This window comes from Manis javanica, chromosome 7, assembly GCF_040802235.1.
Source record: "Manis javanica isolate MJ-LG chromosome 7, MJ_LKY, whole genome shotgun sequence".
Taxonomy (NCBI): Eukaryota; Metazoa; Chordata; class Mammalia; order Pholidota; family Manidae; genus Manis; species Manis javanica.
The window spans coordinates 13,398,652-13,415,482 of record NC_133162.1 but is presented as its reverse complement, the minus strand read 5'-3'; the positions used below and the strand labels follow the sequence as shown (position 1 = coordinate 13,415,482).

The window sequence follows — 16,831 nt, the reverse complement described above, 5'->3', positions numbered from 1 at the left end:
AGGCTGGGCATGGGGGCACTTGAGATATTTGTGAGGACAAAGGAAGGAAGGTAATGCACTTAGGGAACCCACATGCCTTTTGGGTAAGAAGGAGCCAAGAGCCCATGTGCGGTGGGACAGGAGGCTGATGAGGAAGGCCCAGGGCAGGGCAGGGAGCCCAGGCCTCTCCGCTGAGCCTCTTAACTTTTGTCTTTGTGTTGGTGTTTTCTAGTGCCAAAAGCTTGGTCAAAAGGAATCAGAGGCCTCTGAGTTTTAAGCCAGCAAAATGCCATGCCGTACACTTGGTGTGCATTATCCCATTTGATCCTCTCAAATAACCTTACAAGGAAGGTATTCTTATTATTGCTTTTTTAACAGAAAACTGCATCAACTTGGAGTCATTACATTTCTCACTCAAGGACCCTCCTCAGTTATATGGCACAACCCAAACTAAGAATCCCCAAAGCCCAGCTCTCAACATCCTTTGCCCCATTCCACGGGCTCTGCCACTCCTATCATACTTCGTGTTTCTCATTTATCCTCTGACCATTTTTCTTTCAAAGTGATTTGATGTTGAAACCATGACTCTGATTCAAAACCAGGTTTGTGTTACCATGACAACATCCACAGAGGAGGCCCATAGGACATTTTGGTGTGGCATGAAGGTCAAGCGGGCAGAGCCGGGCCTCAGGCTGCCTAGGTTCAAATCCTGGCTTCGTCCTTTACTGTGATCCTGTGCAAATTACCCAACCTGTTCTGCCTCAGTTTCCTCATCTGTAAAATGAAAATATTTATGCTAAACAATATGCTAACTAAATGACACTAATTAAATAAGCTATTCCAGGTAAAGGGCTTAGGCCAGAGCCTGACACAAACATGTTTATAAACTCCCGGTGCTATTTTTATTTTCAGCCAATCAGATGTGCTCTGCCTGCCTCAGGAGAACCCCTGCAGGAAAGCTGCAGCCATGGAATGAGCCCTTCATTAGGAGCCAGGAGCCCTGGGTTCTGAACACTTTCCTGTTAACAACCCACTGTGTGGGCTCAGAGATGTCACACCCGCCCCAGCCCATGTCAGCAATTTTCCCTGGTCCCTTTACCTCAGAGGAAATTGAGAATAGTAATATTTACGGAGCACATGTGGGCCACATTTACCTGCCTAATCTCTTAATCTCCAAACCCCTGCTAGTGGGTAGGTGCTTTTCTTATCTTCATTTTACAAAACACGAATTTGAGGCTCCGAGAGGTTAAGGTCAGACTTTCTACCAGAGTCACACAGGTAGAAAACCTCCGAGTTGAGATCTGACCTCAGGGTGTCTGACTCCAGGCCACATGCTTCACAGCAGTGCTGGGGCAGAGTTACAGCCACGATGGAGATACTGTTTGGAGCCAGCCAGTCACCACTCCGAGGAACAGGGAGAAAAGACAGGAAACTGGGTATCCCCTCCTAACATTCGGCCTCTAGGGGAACTGTCAATCTCACACAGAAGGAGAAAGAAATGACCCCAAAGGAGCATTTTAATTGCCATGGAAGTCAAACTATCCCAACAAAAGGCCCCATTGTCATGAGAAACACACAAACCCTCGCCCTCTGTTTCTTCGGCATTTCCAGACCCAGGGAATTTTGTCTTATCAGGTAATGGGATTGTTTTTAGTGGCAAGCATGAGCTCATTACAGATGCAGTTTGTGCTAATAATGATAATTTGCCGTGTAGTAAAATCACCTCTCTACCTCCCCTCGACAGACAATGCTCCAGAAATTATAGGCTAGGGGGCAACAGAAAGGATGAAGATTAAGGGAAGGAATTGCAATTCGGAACTGCTTCAACAAAAGGAGTTAACAGATTGGCACCTTGAACGGGGTGATCTTAATCATGAAGTTGTAGAAGAATTAGATCTTATTTAACAATTTTTTAAATTGCCTTTATTCAATTTTGTAATTTCTGTCCTTGGGTTGTTTTTGGTTTTTGTTTTACAGCTCAAGCCATTTTTTAAAGGTTCGTACCAAACAAATCAGTCAGTGACTTAAGTATTGATTGATACACAATCTGATCCCGTGAATGAGATGAGATGAGGGCTCCTTGGGAGGAATGTTCCAGTCCTGGCACCCCTTAATTTCATGGGCAAAAATCTCAAAAACCTTGAGTTCAGAGGAGTTGTCTACATCTCTCTGGGCTTTAGAGAGGGGGCCAGGCAGACACCACTTCCACATCGTTCTTTGAGGGGCCAGCAGAGGTGCAGCAGGCTGGACCACACTGCCTTAGGCAGGTGAGGGATCTATCGCCCATCTCCTGGTTTCCGAGTTGGGACTGTGGGGTCATTCTCCCAGGGGTTTTAAGAAAACTGGAAAAAATCCTGACTATTCACTGAGCTTTGCCCCAGTCTTTTGCAGAGAATGACAACTACCCTTGGTTGAGATGTAGATTTTTTTTCTTTAAACGTACAATCTCTAAAAGATTAAAATATCTAAAATAAAGATTTTTAGAGAACACTTTTTCCTGATTATGAAAGCAATACCTGTTGGCTGTGGAAAACTGGAAAAAACATAAGAAAATAATAATTAAGGGCACCATTACCCCCAATAACCACTGTTAGCATTATGGGTTAGCTCCCTCCACCCCCACCTTTCTTTTAAACAAAAAACAGATTACAGTGTGTGTACGTGTACACAGGAGTTTGCTGTCACTGTACAGTTTTATAGCCTGTATTTTTCATGCACAGTATCATAAATATTTTCCCTCCTATCACATTATTTTTTAATAATGGAATGTACTAGAATCTCAGGTCCAGTGGGTTTGGGTTGCAGCTGCATTTTGTTCTTGTCTATTTCTATGCCAGGGACCCTCTGGCTGGCAGGTGAAACCTATGAGCTCTTCTCAGAATCACATTTTAAATGCATAAAGTAAAACACAAGATTACAAAGGAAATTAATTATGTTGAAATAGTATCAAAATATAAGAACAAAAACAATATGTTAAAGAGAGTAGATATAGTAGCTCTAGTAACTATGATAATTATAAAGTAGCAATCAACATTAACATTATTTTGAGCTGTTTGCAACACATGTCTTATGATGTGGAGTGATGTGTAATTTCTATCAGGCGAAGGTGACAGGTCTGGCTGGGGTCTGTGGCCTATACTCATACATGAAGGAAATACTAAATTTGACTTTTACTAAAAACAAAGATGTAATATTTTTTCCCATCAAAGTTCTTTTTCTCATAAGAGTCAAAGATCTGACTCCTGATTTCCACTCACAGAGCCCTGGGGATGCAGGAAGCCCAGGTAACAATTCCCACCTTGGGGAAAATACCCACAAACGCTTGCTGCATCTTTTGGCTCTGCGCATCTTGGACTGTTTGATGCCAATGGCCTCATGACCCCCTGGGCTGCTTTTGCTTTCTTCTGAGTGCCAATGACTCAGAGTGAGATCAGAAAGAGGGCCTGTCGGCGGTAAGAAGAGGTCAGCCAGTGTTATGGGTTGAATTGTGTCCCCATCAAAAGATGTGTCAACATCCCAATCCCCAGAGTGTGACCTCTTTGGGGATAGGATCACTTCAGGGGTATTAGCAAAGTTGAGGTGAGCTCATCCCAGAGAAGACTGGGCCCTCATCCAATGAGACTGGTATCTTGGACGGCCCCGTGGAGACACAAAGACACCAAGAAGTGCCATTTGATGATAAAGACCAAGACTGAAGTATGTTCCAAGGAACACCAAGGAGTGCCAGCAGACCACGAGCTGGACAGAGGCAAGGAGGGATTCCCCGTTCCGGTTTCAGAGGGAGCATGGTCCTGCTCACATCTTGAGTGTGGACTTCCCATCTCCAGAGCTATGAAACAATACATTTTTGTTGTCTTATGCCGCCCAGGTGGAGGTGCTATAACAGCAGCCCTGTGAAAGTCAACCCTCTGGGGTCTGCCAGCTGGGCTCTCCTGAGATCTGGGGCCCCGAACCACCAGGGCTGGGTGCTCATGGCATCTGTGGTGCCAGTGTTGGGAACTGTCACCTGGTTCTTCCCAAGGTCAATGTAACTTGGAAACCCCCTCAACAGAAACCTTCAGCATGATGTGAAGTATCCTCTTTATTCTCACATGACAATAAAAAGTCTTTATCATTAATGACATGCTACTGCCAACCAGTGAGGGTGCAGGCGGCAGTTGAAAGGATTCTTATTCTATGAAATTTCCCTAGTGCTCGTCAAGGTGTGGCGGGGGGGTTGGTGGGGGCTAATCCTCATGTCAGAACCGCGAGCTTTTGAGCGCCCTTATAGTTCCCTTCTCCTTGGCGTGCTCCCCACTTCTAGCCTTCCGTATACTTTGCTGAGTTCAGTGGTTCTAGATAACTCTTCCTGTTGCATGACACATTTGGCCTCTGAGCATAGCCACACATCAGTGGAGGCCTGGGGTCCTCTATCATGGGTCTTCCAAGGGCAGGACAGCTACCACCTGGAAAAGAAACCATGCCCAGGAATTGCAGGCAGATGGCCCAGATATGTGGAGAAGCAACTGCAAACACCATCCTCTTTCTAAAAATAGTAGGAAGGAAAGAAAGAGTTGTCCAGTACCTGGAATAGAGAAATCCGGATATTTTGGCAGCAGCCCTTTGTGCTGCAAAACTTTTGGAGAAGGGGCAGGAGGAGGTTGTGTAGACCTAACTCCGTATATTCTAAAGTAAGAACAAAAATCCTAGAGTTACTCCTTTGGTTAATAATGAAAAGAAGAAGAAATATAACCCATGCAGGTTCCTTGTGAACGTGGTATGTTTATTTCTAATCCTTACAATTTATCCTAAAGGTAAAGATTATCATCTCCATTTTACAGAAGGGAAAACTGAGGTCAAAGAGCCACCCTATACAGTGCCCAGCCATCTCCCTCCATAAGCACCCTTGGGCCCTATGTTGCTGCCAGGACAGGTGGCTCCATTAGATTTTACTCCCAGCCTCGCCCTACAAACCAGCAAAGACCACAAGCAGGGCATCTGGAGAAAGCTGGGCACAAGTAATGAGAGAGGGTGGCCACCTCCTGGGAAGGCCCTGCGATTATAAGCAAGGCCCCTCCTGTCAAACAAATCAGACACGAAACAACCCCAGTGCTGGGAGGGAGACCTGGGAACCCTCTGGCCCAAGATCTGCCTTTCCCCGTGCCAGACTTACTCCTCACACGGCTTCAGGTGCGCTCTCTTGGCCCGCTCCGTGATGTCCAGGAAGTCTCTGTAGCAGTTTCTGGCCATGACTGTGTACCGTGTGGCACAGCCTAACTCAGTGACCCTGGCCCTCGGCAGGTAGCCTGCCCAGCCAGGGATCGGGGGCTCCTGGAGAGGTCTCTTGACGTCTTTGCATTCTATAAAAAAAACACCATGCTGCCTGAGGGCTTTGAGGAGCCACATAGTGGGCAGTGCTCCCAGTTAGCTGGCACCCAGCAGTGAGCCCCGGCGAACCCCTAGGCTTCTAGGGGTACTAAGGGCAGCTAGGACGGGCTGGCTGATTCTGTGTGCCGGGCACCTTGGTCAGCGCTTTACATACAGTCTCTCTTTTACTTTCTCACAAACTGCATGAAGACGGCACCATTCTTACTGGAGGAGACGGATAACTTAAAGAGACTGAAAGAGACTCGGCCAAAGTCACATGGCAAGGAAGCGGGAGGGCCGCGATTCAAACCTGAGTCTGTCTGATTCTCAAGTTCTTCCTCTTAAACGGATCGATCCTGCTCCTTTCTCTGAGTAATAAAAAAAGGCTTCACAAGTTGTTCTTTCCCTGTTTGCATAAGAAAATCGAGAGCAGCGTCCAGGTCAGGAGAAAGCACATGAGATTCAACACTGGGGAACCACCATCAGGTCATGAACACCTCTGGCTGGCTGGCTGGCTGCCCGTGGGCAATTTCTAACTTGTGAGATGGAAGATTCTGCCCCACCTGCCTCCTTCAGATGCTGTAAGACTCCAAGTAGGCCACTGAGTTCCAGAACCTCAGAGCCTGAAGGCGCCATGGAGAACATCTAGTCCATCCTTCCCTAACCTGCATGAAGGAACTATAGCCCAGAGAGGGGATGTGAGCTGCCCTAGGTCACACAGCAAACAGGCACAGAGCTGGGCTAAATCCCCAATTCTTAGGCAGATGTTCTTTGCAATGGCTTGGAAACTGTTAAAGCACCAACAAGTGAGTCAGTGTGTGGCCTCGAATAGTCCCCAAACCATTACAGCAATAATAATAAAGGCAATCAGTCCATTACTTTTCCTATAGGCCTTTAGACCTTAAAAATAATCTAGGGCAAATTGTTGTGATTAACAACATTATATAATCATATCATCTGTTGTTTTTGTCATTATTGTGGTTGTTACTAAGGGTAAAACTCTTTCTCATCCAACTGGTACCTGGAGGAGCTGGTTTCAAACCCAGGTGACTTCAGGCAAGGGACAATACTTCTTTCAAAGCTTCATTTCTGCTATCTCTTAATAGGGATTAATAGCTTCCACCTCATAGGATTGTTGTGGGTGGTTAATGAACTAATGGTGCTCAGCACAGAGAAAGCTTCTAAAATGTGAAACTTATTGAGACAGCTGCCAGTGTCTGAACATTTGTGGTGTCCTGCTAGGGGTCATAGTTCCCAGCACCCTCTTCCCTGACCAGGACTCTGTCCCTCTCCCCCTGGAAATGTTTCTTTTTACATTTTAAGAAACCAAGCCTTTCCGCTTCACACTGCCTCCTGGGGATTTGCAGCTGTGCTGGGGTGTGTGCTCTCTGCGGCAGTTCAGTGGGCCTGCCAGGCCCTGCCCTTGGGCCCGGGGACAAAGGGGATGTGTGCCCAGAGCCAGTACCCAGCTCCATGGGGTGGTACTGCTGGTGGTACTGGTGCAGGGCCTGCAAGACCATCTCCTCGGAGCAGGTGGGCTTTAGTTTCTGGGCAGTGGCCACGGAGCAGCGGAGTTCCTCCAGCCGGTCTTTATATCGCTGTGTGTTCTCCTGGAAGGTTTTCAGACAGTGGGACATGTCATCCTCGACGGAGGTTCCCTCACAGCTAAGGTACGGCACGAAGCCTGCAAAAGCCAACGGAATCAGAGCCTTCAGAGCAAGGGATTTGGAGCCTGCCTAAATGCCCCACTGTGTCAGCCCCGCCTTTGACATTTCTTCTTCAGCCAGCAGCACTGCATTTTCCCAAAGGCCATTAATACAAGCAGTGGTGTTGCTCTCAATGCAGCTCGGCCCTCCCAAGGCCGCAAAAATGACCTTGGAGCTGGGGAGGGAAGGCCCGTTTCAACAAAGGCAATGACAGTAATATTCTGGCATAGCAAAGCCCCTGATGTCAGCCTGCACAGAAGATGGGGAAGGCATTTAATGGACCAAAATGATAGTCTGAGGAGTAATTGAAATTATCCATCTTTTCAGAAAAAAACGCTTATTTTCCTTGACACTTCCCAAATGCAATTTGGGATCTTTCTCGTTGGACTATCAGGAAATTGCAGGCTTATTAAAAGCAGAGACCTATTACACAAAAAAGTAAATTCATTATCTGCAAGACCACCCCTGGAACAATTTTTCACCATTTCCCACAAAATAACATATAATCATTACAATTAGTATGGGTAAAACACAACTATTTATTTAAACTGAATGCTGAATCCTTTGTACTGTAATATTGTCAGAAAAAAACATTTTTAAAAAGAACAAGTGAGGAAAAACTGCTTAAGGACTTGGTTTTAAACTGCAAAATAAATAAATAACTCTCGATATTGGAGCCCACATTTTGTCTTTGTCCCTAGGTGAAGAAAACCTGACTTAAGAGTTGAAAGCAGAATTCCCTATCTCCTGTTCCCTGCAAGAAGCTGCCTCAGGAAGAACCTAATTACTATTGTAGGATATATATGTGATCTTCAAGTTCTCCTACCATCCAGTCTCCCCAACTCTTGGGCAATTAAAAGATTCCATAATGTCGATGGTGAAACTGTAGAAACCTAGGGACTCTGCCACAGTGATTTATCCTCCATCAGGCCTAATTTGATCTGCATAGATTTTATATAATTATGTATATGCATACATACAGGAATACAAGTTCTTTTCATTGAGTCCTGCTAAGGGCCAAGACATTTTAAGTAGGTTTTGTATGTTGGCTCCTTTAAGCCAAACAGCAATCTGATGAGGAATCTATTGTTATCCCATGTAGTGGACTGAACTATGTTCCCCTAATAGGTACATCCAAGTCCTAACCACTGGTACCTGTGAATGTGACTGTATCTGGAAATAGGGTCTTTGCAGATATAATGAAGGTTTTGGAAATGAGATCATCCTAGATTTAGGGAGGGCCCTAAATCCAATCCCTGTGTCCTTATAAGAGGAAGGAGAGGGAGGTTTGCAAAACAAATACACAGATACTAGACAGAAGACCACGTGGAGTCATGCGAAGATGGAGGTAGAGACTGGAGTGACACAGCACAGCTGACAAACACCAGGAGCTGGGAGAGGCAAGGATCCTACCCTAGAGGCTTCAGAGGGAGCATGGCCCTGCAGACACCCTGATTTCAGACTTCTAGCCTCCAGAACTGTGAGAGACTGAAGATCTGCTGTTTTAAACAGCAGCCCTAGGACACTAACACACCCCTTTCAGATTTAAGTAACTTACTTACAATCACATACATAGTGGCCAAGCAAGGACCGAAGCTTCCGTTTATTAGAATCCAAAACCTGCCCTCTTAGCCAGTAGGACCAGGGTGAGGCTGGGCAATCTTGGAATATTCCTCATACACCTCCCCTCCTAGGAATACCTGCATGTGAGAGCTGAGATCCTCTGGGGACCACTGGGTTTGTCATAGTAATGTGACTTAGTAGTTCTCAGTAGCCCAGAAGCTTGAGCAGAAGGCTTTAGGTAGGGTGACCAATTATCCTGGTTTGCCAAGGACTGAGGTATGCCTGGGATGTAGGACTTTCCACATCAGTGCTAAAACCAGAACCATTCCAGGCAAAGCAAGGCAGTTGGTCACCCTTCCCTTGAGAGACACAGGATGGTACAGGACCATAAGAGCGGCCCTAGTGCAAGACTAGAGAAAGCCCAACTTGGGAAGGACAGTGCCTCGGCTCATTCATTGTGTCTATTCCCACAGCACTGTGTCTAGCCAGGTCCAAATACATTCCACGGACATTAAGTGCTTCCTGCATATGAGGCCATGTCCTATCTCTCCATTTATCAGAACCCAGTTATCAGCCATCTTCAGCCATGGAGTACTTTCAACAAGTGTCTTATAAGCTAAAGGGCCCGTACTGGTTCAATCAGTGAAGACAGCCATGGACAATGGCCCAAGGCAGGGACAGTGACCAAGAGCATGTCTCTCTAGCCAGGCACGTCTGCAGGGCACGTCACCACTTACCACTATAACCTGGTGTGATTGGCAGGTGTCTCATGAACGTCTTGGAAGATTCCATGTTTTCACTCTCTGTTAACAAAAGGAAGAAGGAATGAACTTGTCTCGTCAAACGTCCCTGCCTCAAGAACTCCCTGTGTATGAGCTAGTGCCCTAGGGAGAACAGTGACCTTGCCAAGGGGCTGGGGCAGACAGGCAGCACCACATCTTTTTTTTATTTTTTTTTATTTTTTAGGCTATATTCTTAGGAGCATACAAGTTCAATATTTTTTATCTCATAGATCTTTTTTTTTTATTAAGGTATGATTGATATACACTCTTATGAAGGTTTGACATGAAAAAACAATGTGGTTACTATATTCACCCTTATTATCAAGTCCCCACCCATACTCCAATGCAGTCACTGTCCATCAGTGTAGCAAGATGCCACAGATCCACTGCAGGCAGCACCACATCTTATACAAGACCAGTAGACATAGCTGGTTTCGGTTATAAAATCAGTGCCTGGTAGCAAGGGTGTTCACCTTTTACATGAACTTAGAACAGGGGTGCATTCTCCCCTCCCCTGGGGCTTTCTGTCCATCTGTCCAACAAGCAATAGTGAATTGTATACACACTATGGCCACCAGCTACAGCAGAGGAATATATAAAGATGAGAAGCTCTAGGAGCCCCCAGGTAAGGCTCATGAACCTCGGGGAAGGGGAGAGATGGAGTATCCTCACCCCAGAGCCCTTCTTTACCAGGTGGCTGGAATCAGGGTACAGTGATGATTTTTGCTGTCGCCACCACCACCCTCAAGACATCTGGCAATGTCGGGAGACAGTTTTGTGGTCCCAGCTGAGGGATGGGGAGCTACTGGCATCTAGTGAATAGAGGCAAGGGTGCTGCAATGCACAAGATAGCCCCTCAACAAAGAATTAGGGTAAGTTCTGGCTGGAAGGGATTGGAAGTCTCAAAAGGCTGGCATGGAGTTCAAGATGAGTGAGTAGAGGCAGGGGGTGCCGAATGGGGGGCCATGGTGTCTCCTGAGCTGTACCCCTTCCCCCTTCCAGATAGCCTACGGGGCCGGGTCCTGTGTATGGCATCTATTGATGCTGCCATGTCCGACCCTGCCAACCCGGTTCATCTCTCAAAGGGCTTCCCTGGAGGCCAGGGCGGGTGGCCTCAGGTGTGGAGGGGAGGTCCATAGTCAGGATTTGGTCAGCAACGATGGGAATTTTTAACACAGTTCAGACATTTACAGAACGCTCGCTGTGACGGGGCTGAAGGCGCTTCTGCGTTCTTGTTACATCCTCACAGCCGCCCTAAGGGTTAGCGCTTATTCGAGTCCCCATAAATGAGGCACAGACCGGCTAAGTGATTTGTTTGAGGGTTCTAACATCCAAGGAAGTCCGAGCAGATGACCTCCCGCTCCGAGGGCAGGATATGTAGCCCAGGTGCGCACCGGGGCCTGCAGACCCCTCCCGCCGGCCAGCCCAGAGGGAGGAGGTGAGTGGAGGGACCCAGCCAGGAGTCAGGGACGGCCGCGCAGCCCTTGCCTCATCCGCTGCAGCGGCGCTCACCTGGCCCGGCCTCTGCGGCCTCCCGGCCTTTGTGTGCTCACCGCGCAGCGTACGGGGCGGGGCCGGCAGATGGCCCCGCCCCCTCCTCAGCCTGCCGCGCGCTGCGGGGGCCAAGTGGACATGGCGATGCTCACCCTGCTCCAGCTCGGCATGGACCTGGGCGTGAAAGCCAGGGATTTGTCCAGCACATCTCGGCCTGTGAAGTCGGTTTAAATAGCTGCACATGGTCTCCGCGGCCGGGCGCTCTTGTCGGTGGGGGAACAGCCGGGCCAAGGGAAGGCCCTTGCCACGTCCCAGCCGCCTTTCCCACTGTAGAGGCTGCAGTTGGGCCCGGCGGGAGAGGCCTTGGCCATGACAGTTTGGGCCTCCCCCACCGCTGCCCCTAGTCTTGTTCCTTATCAGGAAAGACCGTACTTCCAGAAGGCCTGGATGGTGAGGGGGCAGGAAGGGGTGATGTGCCACAATGACAGCGGGGTGCCAGGGAAGTGGGGCCAAGGTCCTTTCTAACCAGCCTCAGTTTTGGGGGTCAAAGTGGGGGCCTAAGCCTTCCTCTCGCTGGATTGAAACCAGGATGCCCAGAGGGTAGGAGTGGCCTCCACAGGCTGCTGGGCCCAGCTGTTTCCTGCACAGAGAGAAGCCTACACCTGCCTGCCGACACCGCTTTCCCACGTTTGTTTTCCTGCACCTCCCAGCCTCCCCCACCTCTGCTCTCCTGGGAACTGAAACCAGCTGAAGGCTGATGGATCTACCCACTTGGGAAGAATCTATTACCTCCCTCTGGGTCCTAGGACCCCACCTCGGACTACGCAGAAGCTTCTAGGGCCAACTCAGGAGGGTGACCCAGACATAGAGCTGTAATACACCCAGGACTCTAGATGCAGCAGCCAGCTTGGTACGCCTACCAGGAGACCAGGGGGCCAGGCACCAGTCCCCGCCTTCTACTTTTTTCCAAAGGACTTTCATTTTAAGGACGTGGGCCACCCTGGCTCATGTCTTCTCTCCGGCCTGCCTGCTTCCTTTAGCTTGGTGGGCATCGATGCAGCCTGGGTTCCCAGTGAACAAAGGAGCCAGTCTTATTGGAATGAACTTTAATAAAGCCTGCAACACCTAGGAAAAGGCCCAAAAATCAATCTCCACCTGAGATGGGATGGAGAGGGAGGTCAGTAATGATGGATCTGTAATTCCACTGACAAAGTCAGAGTGCAGAAAAAGAAGTCTGGGCCACACTGAGATCCAGAGTTTTGCTTTATTAGACATCTGTGAAGACAGAGTTTGCGGGTACAATCTTGTCAAGTTGTGAATGGCTGAAAAGTTCTGTGAAGTGTGAATTGATCTTGTAGTGAACAAGACCCCAATGGCTGATAGTTTAGAATATAGTTCCATATTCCAAGCAGATGAGAAGTGTGACATTATGGCCAACAACTTTTATACTAGTCATTCACTTAAGCCATTTCCCAGCATAAATATGCAGCTTAATCACAGCTATTTCATCTCTACAATGTGAAATTCGATCTTCAACTAATAATGCATTTTGACTCCTGTTTATATTGATGCATGCGATTCTTTGCCACCCTGGCAATTAACCAGACCTGGACTCTAAAAGCTAAACTTGATTTAAATAACATTCTAAGGGTAGGGTGGACTCTAAAATCTGGACTCATCTTAGCCATCACTGTAAAAAGTCTTGTCTGTCTCTTCTTTCTTCTTGCCTGTCTTGTATGTCTGTGGCTTGCCTGTCACTCAGCACTTAGTAATAGCTGCTGTGGACAGAAAGGCAGCAACAAAAGAAATCCTGAGATAGTTCTGCTTCCAAGAAACATGAACATCAGATAGTACATGCCAGCGGCAACTGAGTAATGGGTCAAGACAACAGGCCTTTTAGAAACTATCTAAGGTTATAAAATGTGTCCAGATGAAATTATCCAGGGCTCTCATTCCAGAATATTTCCAGGAGGGAGGAGGTGGGATGGATTGGGGGATTCCCTTTAATAAGTTCAACTAATGGGGCAGCATCTCTGGGGCCAGGATTAAGTCCAGTAAAATTATCACCCCCTCTCCATCATCTATGTGCCAACATTGCAGATTTCAACCAGCTCGTTTCAGAGAAATAGATGAGACATCCTCAGTGCAAGGTGGGAAAGGTCCTACATTAGCCAAAAAAAGGACTTGACTGTGCCACTCACACACTTACCCGTGTACTGACACACCACAAGTGGTGGTCCACACTTTGCCCTCAGGGTGATGGCTCTGCCCCACAAGCAGAGGGTGATAACCCTACAGGGACACCGAGTCTTCATAGGTCTGTCTCTGCAGTCACACTGCTAACAGAACTAGAATGTTCAGCTCTCAAGGACTGGACAGGAGAATTGATACATTATTATGCTCCTTTAAATATAACTTGGGACCCTTTGGGAAGGAGGTGCACATAGAAGGGTCTAATGAAGCTGTTGATCCAGGTGGTCCATTTGTTCAGAATATTCTGACCCTAGTCTATTGCTTAGTCTTGCATACATAGTCTATAGCTTAGCATTGGTACAAATCGATTAGTAAGACAATTAAGAAATGAAACCATGAACAATTAAAGGCAGCAATGTCATCAACAAGATTCAAAGAGCATTTTCCTTTTTTTCTTTCCAACAAGAAAAGCGTATTGTAGAAATAAAGATTCTGTACAATATTCTAATAGTGTATGTACATAAAATTATATTACTTATAACTAAATTGAAAAGTCTTATTTGCAGAATATGGCTGGCAACACCAAAGACAGACCCCATAACGTGTAGCTTTTGAAGCAGAGCAGGCAGCAAGAGAACCCTGGCAAACACACCCTTGTGCCTGGGTGTGAGATCTGGCCACCGAGTCATGTGACTAGCATTCTCTAGTTGTGTGGTTTATTCATGTTCCACATTCAAGGAGGGCATTCTGCAGCAGGCGAAGTGAGAAAGAAGACATGTTAAAATGAACTTGGAAATGCCATTTAAAATCTGCATATGGGCTATGGTAATGGTTTCTGCCTCCAGCTTGCATTCAAAGTGAGTTCGCTCATCCTCCCTCATTCATTATTCATGCTTCCAGGGATTTAAATCGGAATGAATTCCAGCACGTGGAAAAGACAGCTTTGAAAAGATCAGGTGGGTTGCACGTCAGATTCTTTATTCTTTTTCCTCAGATGGTTCCTGAATGTTGAAGACGACCGGCTTTGCAGGTGGGGATGGGAGTGGAGAATGCAGACACAGGGTCCTCAGCCCCATCCTCAGAATACGGCCTTTGAATTTTTTTTCTCTCCAGGCCCTTCCTGTGGGGGCTGAAAGCACCATCCCCGTGCCTGGTGGAGCCCCAGCCCCGTCACAAGAAAGGAAGGAGTGGGATCAGGGCTCTTCACTTGTAAACCCTCCCCCAGGGGACCCCGAAGAGGAAGGCCAGAGGCTGCAAGCTCCCGTCTGTGCTTCATCTTTCAACAAAACCTAAAGTTAGATCTCAAATCTCAGTGGGACTACAGTCCCCTGTGGCACCTACTAAAAATGCAGATTCTGGTTCCTCTCTCCAAGACTTGACTTCATTTCCTAAAGGGGAAGAGATGGGACCCAGAAACCCGTATTTAAGAAGCATCCAGGCAGTTCCCATCCTGATGATGCTCAAATCTGCTCTGAAAAACCGTGGCTGAATTTATCAAGTACAGATCTATGAATTCCTTTTAAATAGACTTTAAAAGCTGATGATTTTAGTGAAACATTTCCAAGAACAGCTTCTCTGCCTGTGTATCTATCACCGATGTATTATTTTCAAAATGTGGGACTACATGGACCAGACTCTCAGGGAGATGAGGGTGGTCAGGGAGGAGAAAGTTAAAATTTTAAATACATATGCTTGTTAAGGTGAAGGATTGTTCCGGACTCCTGGGCTTGGTGATGTGAACAAAGCCAACTGCAACCTCATTTCTTCACAGAATCCCCCTAAGGTTAACTAGAATCCCTTATGAATTCAGAAATCAGGATTTGGCACTTGGGGAATTATGTCACAGCATATAATTTGAGATATGTCAGCATTGATTTAATAGCCATTTCCCTCGAATCAAGTTTTTCCCTGCTGAGAAGTTGAGGGGTCAGCTACCCCACTCACATAAATCCTAGTGGATAAGCCGAGGCTACCATTTTTCTTCACTAAACCTATTTGGACTTTAAATTATGAGAACCTAAAATAGTGCCCAGTGTAGGCAGTCTTCTCCCACCGGCTACAAACACTCCCCATTCCCACTGAATCACCACTTTTAATCACATGATGATGAAAAGGAATTAACTGCAGATGGGTGGCATTTTGTATTGACTGCCATCCAAAAGATGTAAAAAGGAAAGCCTCAAAGAGATGAAGAATCCCTCCCGGCTCAAGGATCTTATTTCAAATCTAGAAAGATAGCAATAGCATCCGAAGTTCACTAAATGGAGATCTGCTCGGAGCAGGCTCAGCCACTGCTGCAGATATGCATGGATCCCCTTGCTGGGTGGATGTTTCACCACTGTGTGCCTACGAAAACTAGCTGCTTTTCTAGATCTTTTCTTATCCCCAAACCTGGATCTCAAGTTCCGACAGTTTTTCTGACTCCAGTGTGCCCTCAAAAATTCCAAATTATTTCTATCCCTGGTTGTTCTCATCTTCCCTGCTGAAATTCAGGTGGGCAGAGGCAAGGGTCAAGGACAGGGAAAGAACAGTCAGGGTTGAGGTCAGCGGATGCAGGTGAGCTGGGTCCGAGGGAGCAGGTGGCGGGGTGGCTGGTTAGTAATTTAAGAAGTCAATCCCAACCTTGACACTCTTGGAGGTGGCTATATCGATGGCCATGGCCTTGATCTCGGTGTCCCCGAACTGCATGAGGGTCTGGATCTCCCTCCGGGCGGGCACGGCCGTGCCGCTGGTCCCCGTGAGATCCAGGCGGAGCGTGCCGCACTTCTTCACCCCAGGGTCAGTGATGAAGCTCACGTTGTCATGCTCAGAGCTGTAGATGTTGATGACAATGACCAGCTGGGAGGGCTTGGCCGGGGTGTAGCTACGCTTGACCAGCTCGCCCAGGGCCACCGACTGGTCAGCAGAGATGAACTTGTCGAAGACATCGGTGCACCAGCGAGTGCCGTCCTTCACCAGCAGCTTCTCAGGCGGGTGCCTGCCCTCCACGTAGCGGTTCAGCACACCCACCCCATAGGTCAGTGGGGACCGGCGCACCTTGATGACAGCAGGGTCCAGGCCGAAGAGGACAGCACCCTTGAGGATGGTGAGGCCCACGTCCTGGGGGATGATGATGCGGCACGTGTTGCCGAAGGCAGCCTGCACGGCCTGCTGCAGGAGGGGCGCTTCCGCAAAGCCACCCACCAGGAAGAGGAACTTGACAGTGGACACTTCGGGCTTCTGAAACAGGTCCCCTGGAAGAGAAGAGGAGGGACAGCTTCCAGTCACCAAAAGTCAGCAGCCAAGGGGGACAGAGTGGCCGAGAATGTGGAGAATGGACAGAACCACTGGGCCAACCGGAGGACAGGCTTAGTCTGAGCTGGTTGAACAGAATTCTTGTAGAGCTGGTCATCTTTAGAAAGGGGGCTTGCACATGGATATGCTCAGGAATAAAAAGCAAAGCTACTGCTAAATAGACACCATTCGAACAGAGAGGTGGTGGTCATTTAAGTAGTGATTTGTTAGGCACAAATGCATCTGGCACTCTCCGAACCTGTGGTCCTATTAAGTGGGTCAAGGCAGGCTGTCATCAGTATCATTCTTTGGTTTTCATAAAGATCCCATCCCTCTCCTAGGGCTTCTGATTTGGTTAGCAAGGGGTGGTAAGTGGATGTGAGGCCTGGATACTGAAGAAGGTCCCCAGTGAGTCTACTGGGTGTCCCTGGGTGGGGGCCACCGAGATAGCAGGACAACCGCATGGCCAGAGGCTGTCTGCCCCCTGTGCCCACA

General features: G+C 47.8%; 2 protein-coding genes across 5 annotated transcripts in view; both read right to left on the bottom strand.

The window, feature by feature from the left end:
• Positions 1-3,967: 3,967 nt before the first annotated feature.
• Positions 3,968-11,990, bottom strand: SPMIP5 (sperm microtubule inner protein 5). Its single transcript, XM_017674972.3, has 6 exons — positions 10,676-11,990; positions 9,332-9,397; positions 6,791-7,009; positions 5,132-5,318; positions 4,544-4,644; positions 3,968-4,424 (listed from the first exon to the last, which is right to left on the bottom strand). The coding sequence occupies exons 2-6, from the start codon at positions 9,384-9,386 to the stop codon at positions 4,279-4,281; spliced, it is 708 nt and encodes a 235-aa protein (XP_017530461.3). The 5' UTR covers positions 9,387-9,397; positions 10,676-11,990; the 3' UTR covers positions 3,968-4,278.
• A 130-nt stretch (positions 11,991-12,120) lies between these two features.
• Positions 12,121-16,831, bottom strand: part of HSPA12A (heat shock protein family A (Hsp70) member 12A) — a 158,627-nt gene continuing 153,916 nt past the window's right edge. For all 4 annotated transcript variants that reach the window (XM_073240334.1, XM_073240333.1, XM_073240336.1 and 1 more), the window contains one exon: positions 12,121-16,296. In XM_073240334.1, coding sequence (XP_073096435.1) covers positions 15,659-16,296 — 638 coding nt within the window. In that variant the 3' untranslated portion in view covers positions 12,121-15,658. The remainder of the gene's footprint in view (positions 16,297-16,831) is intronic.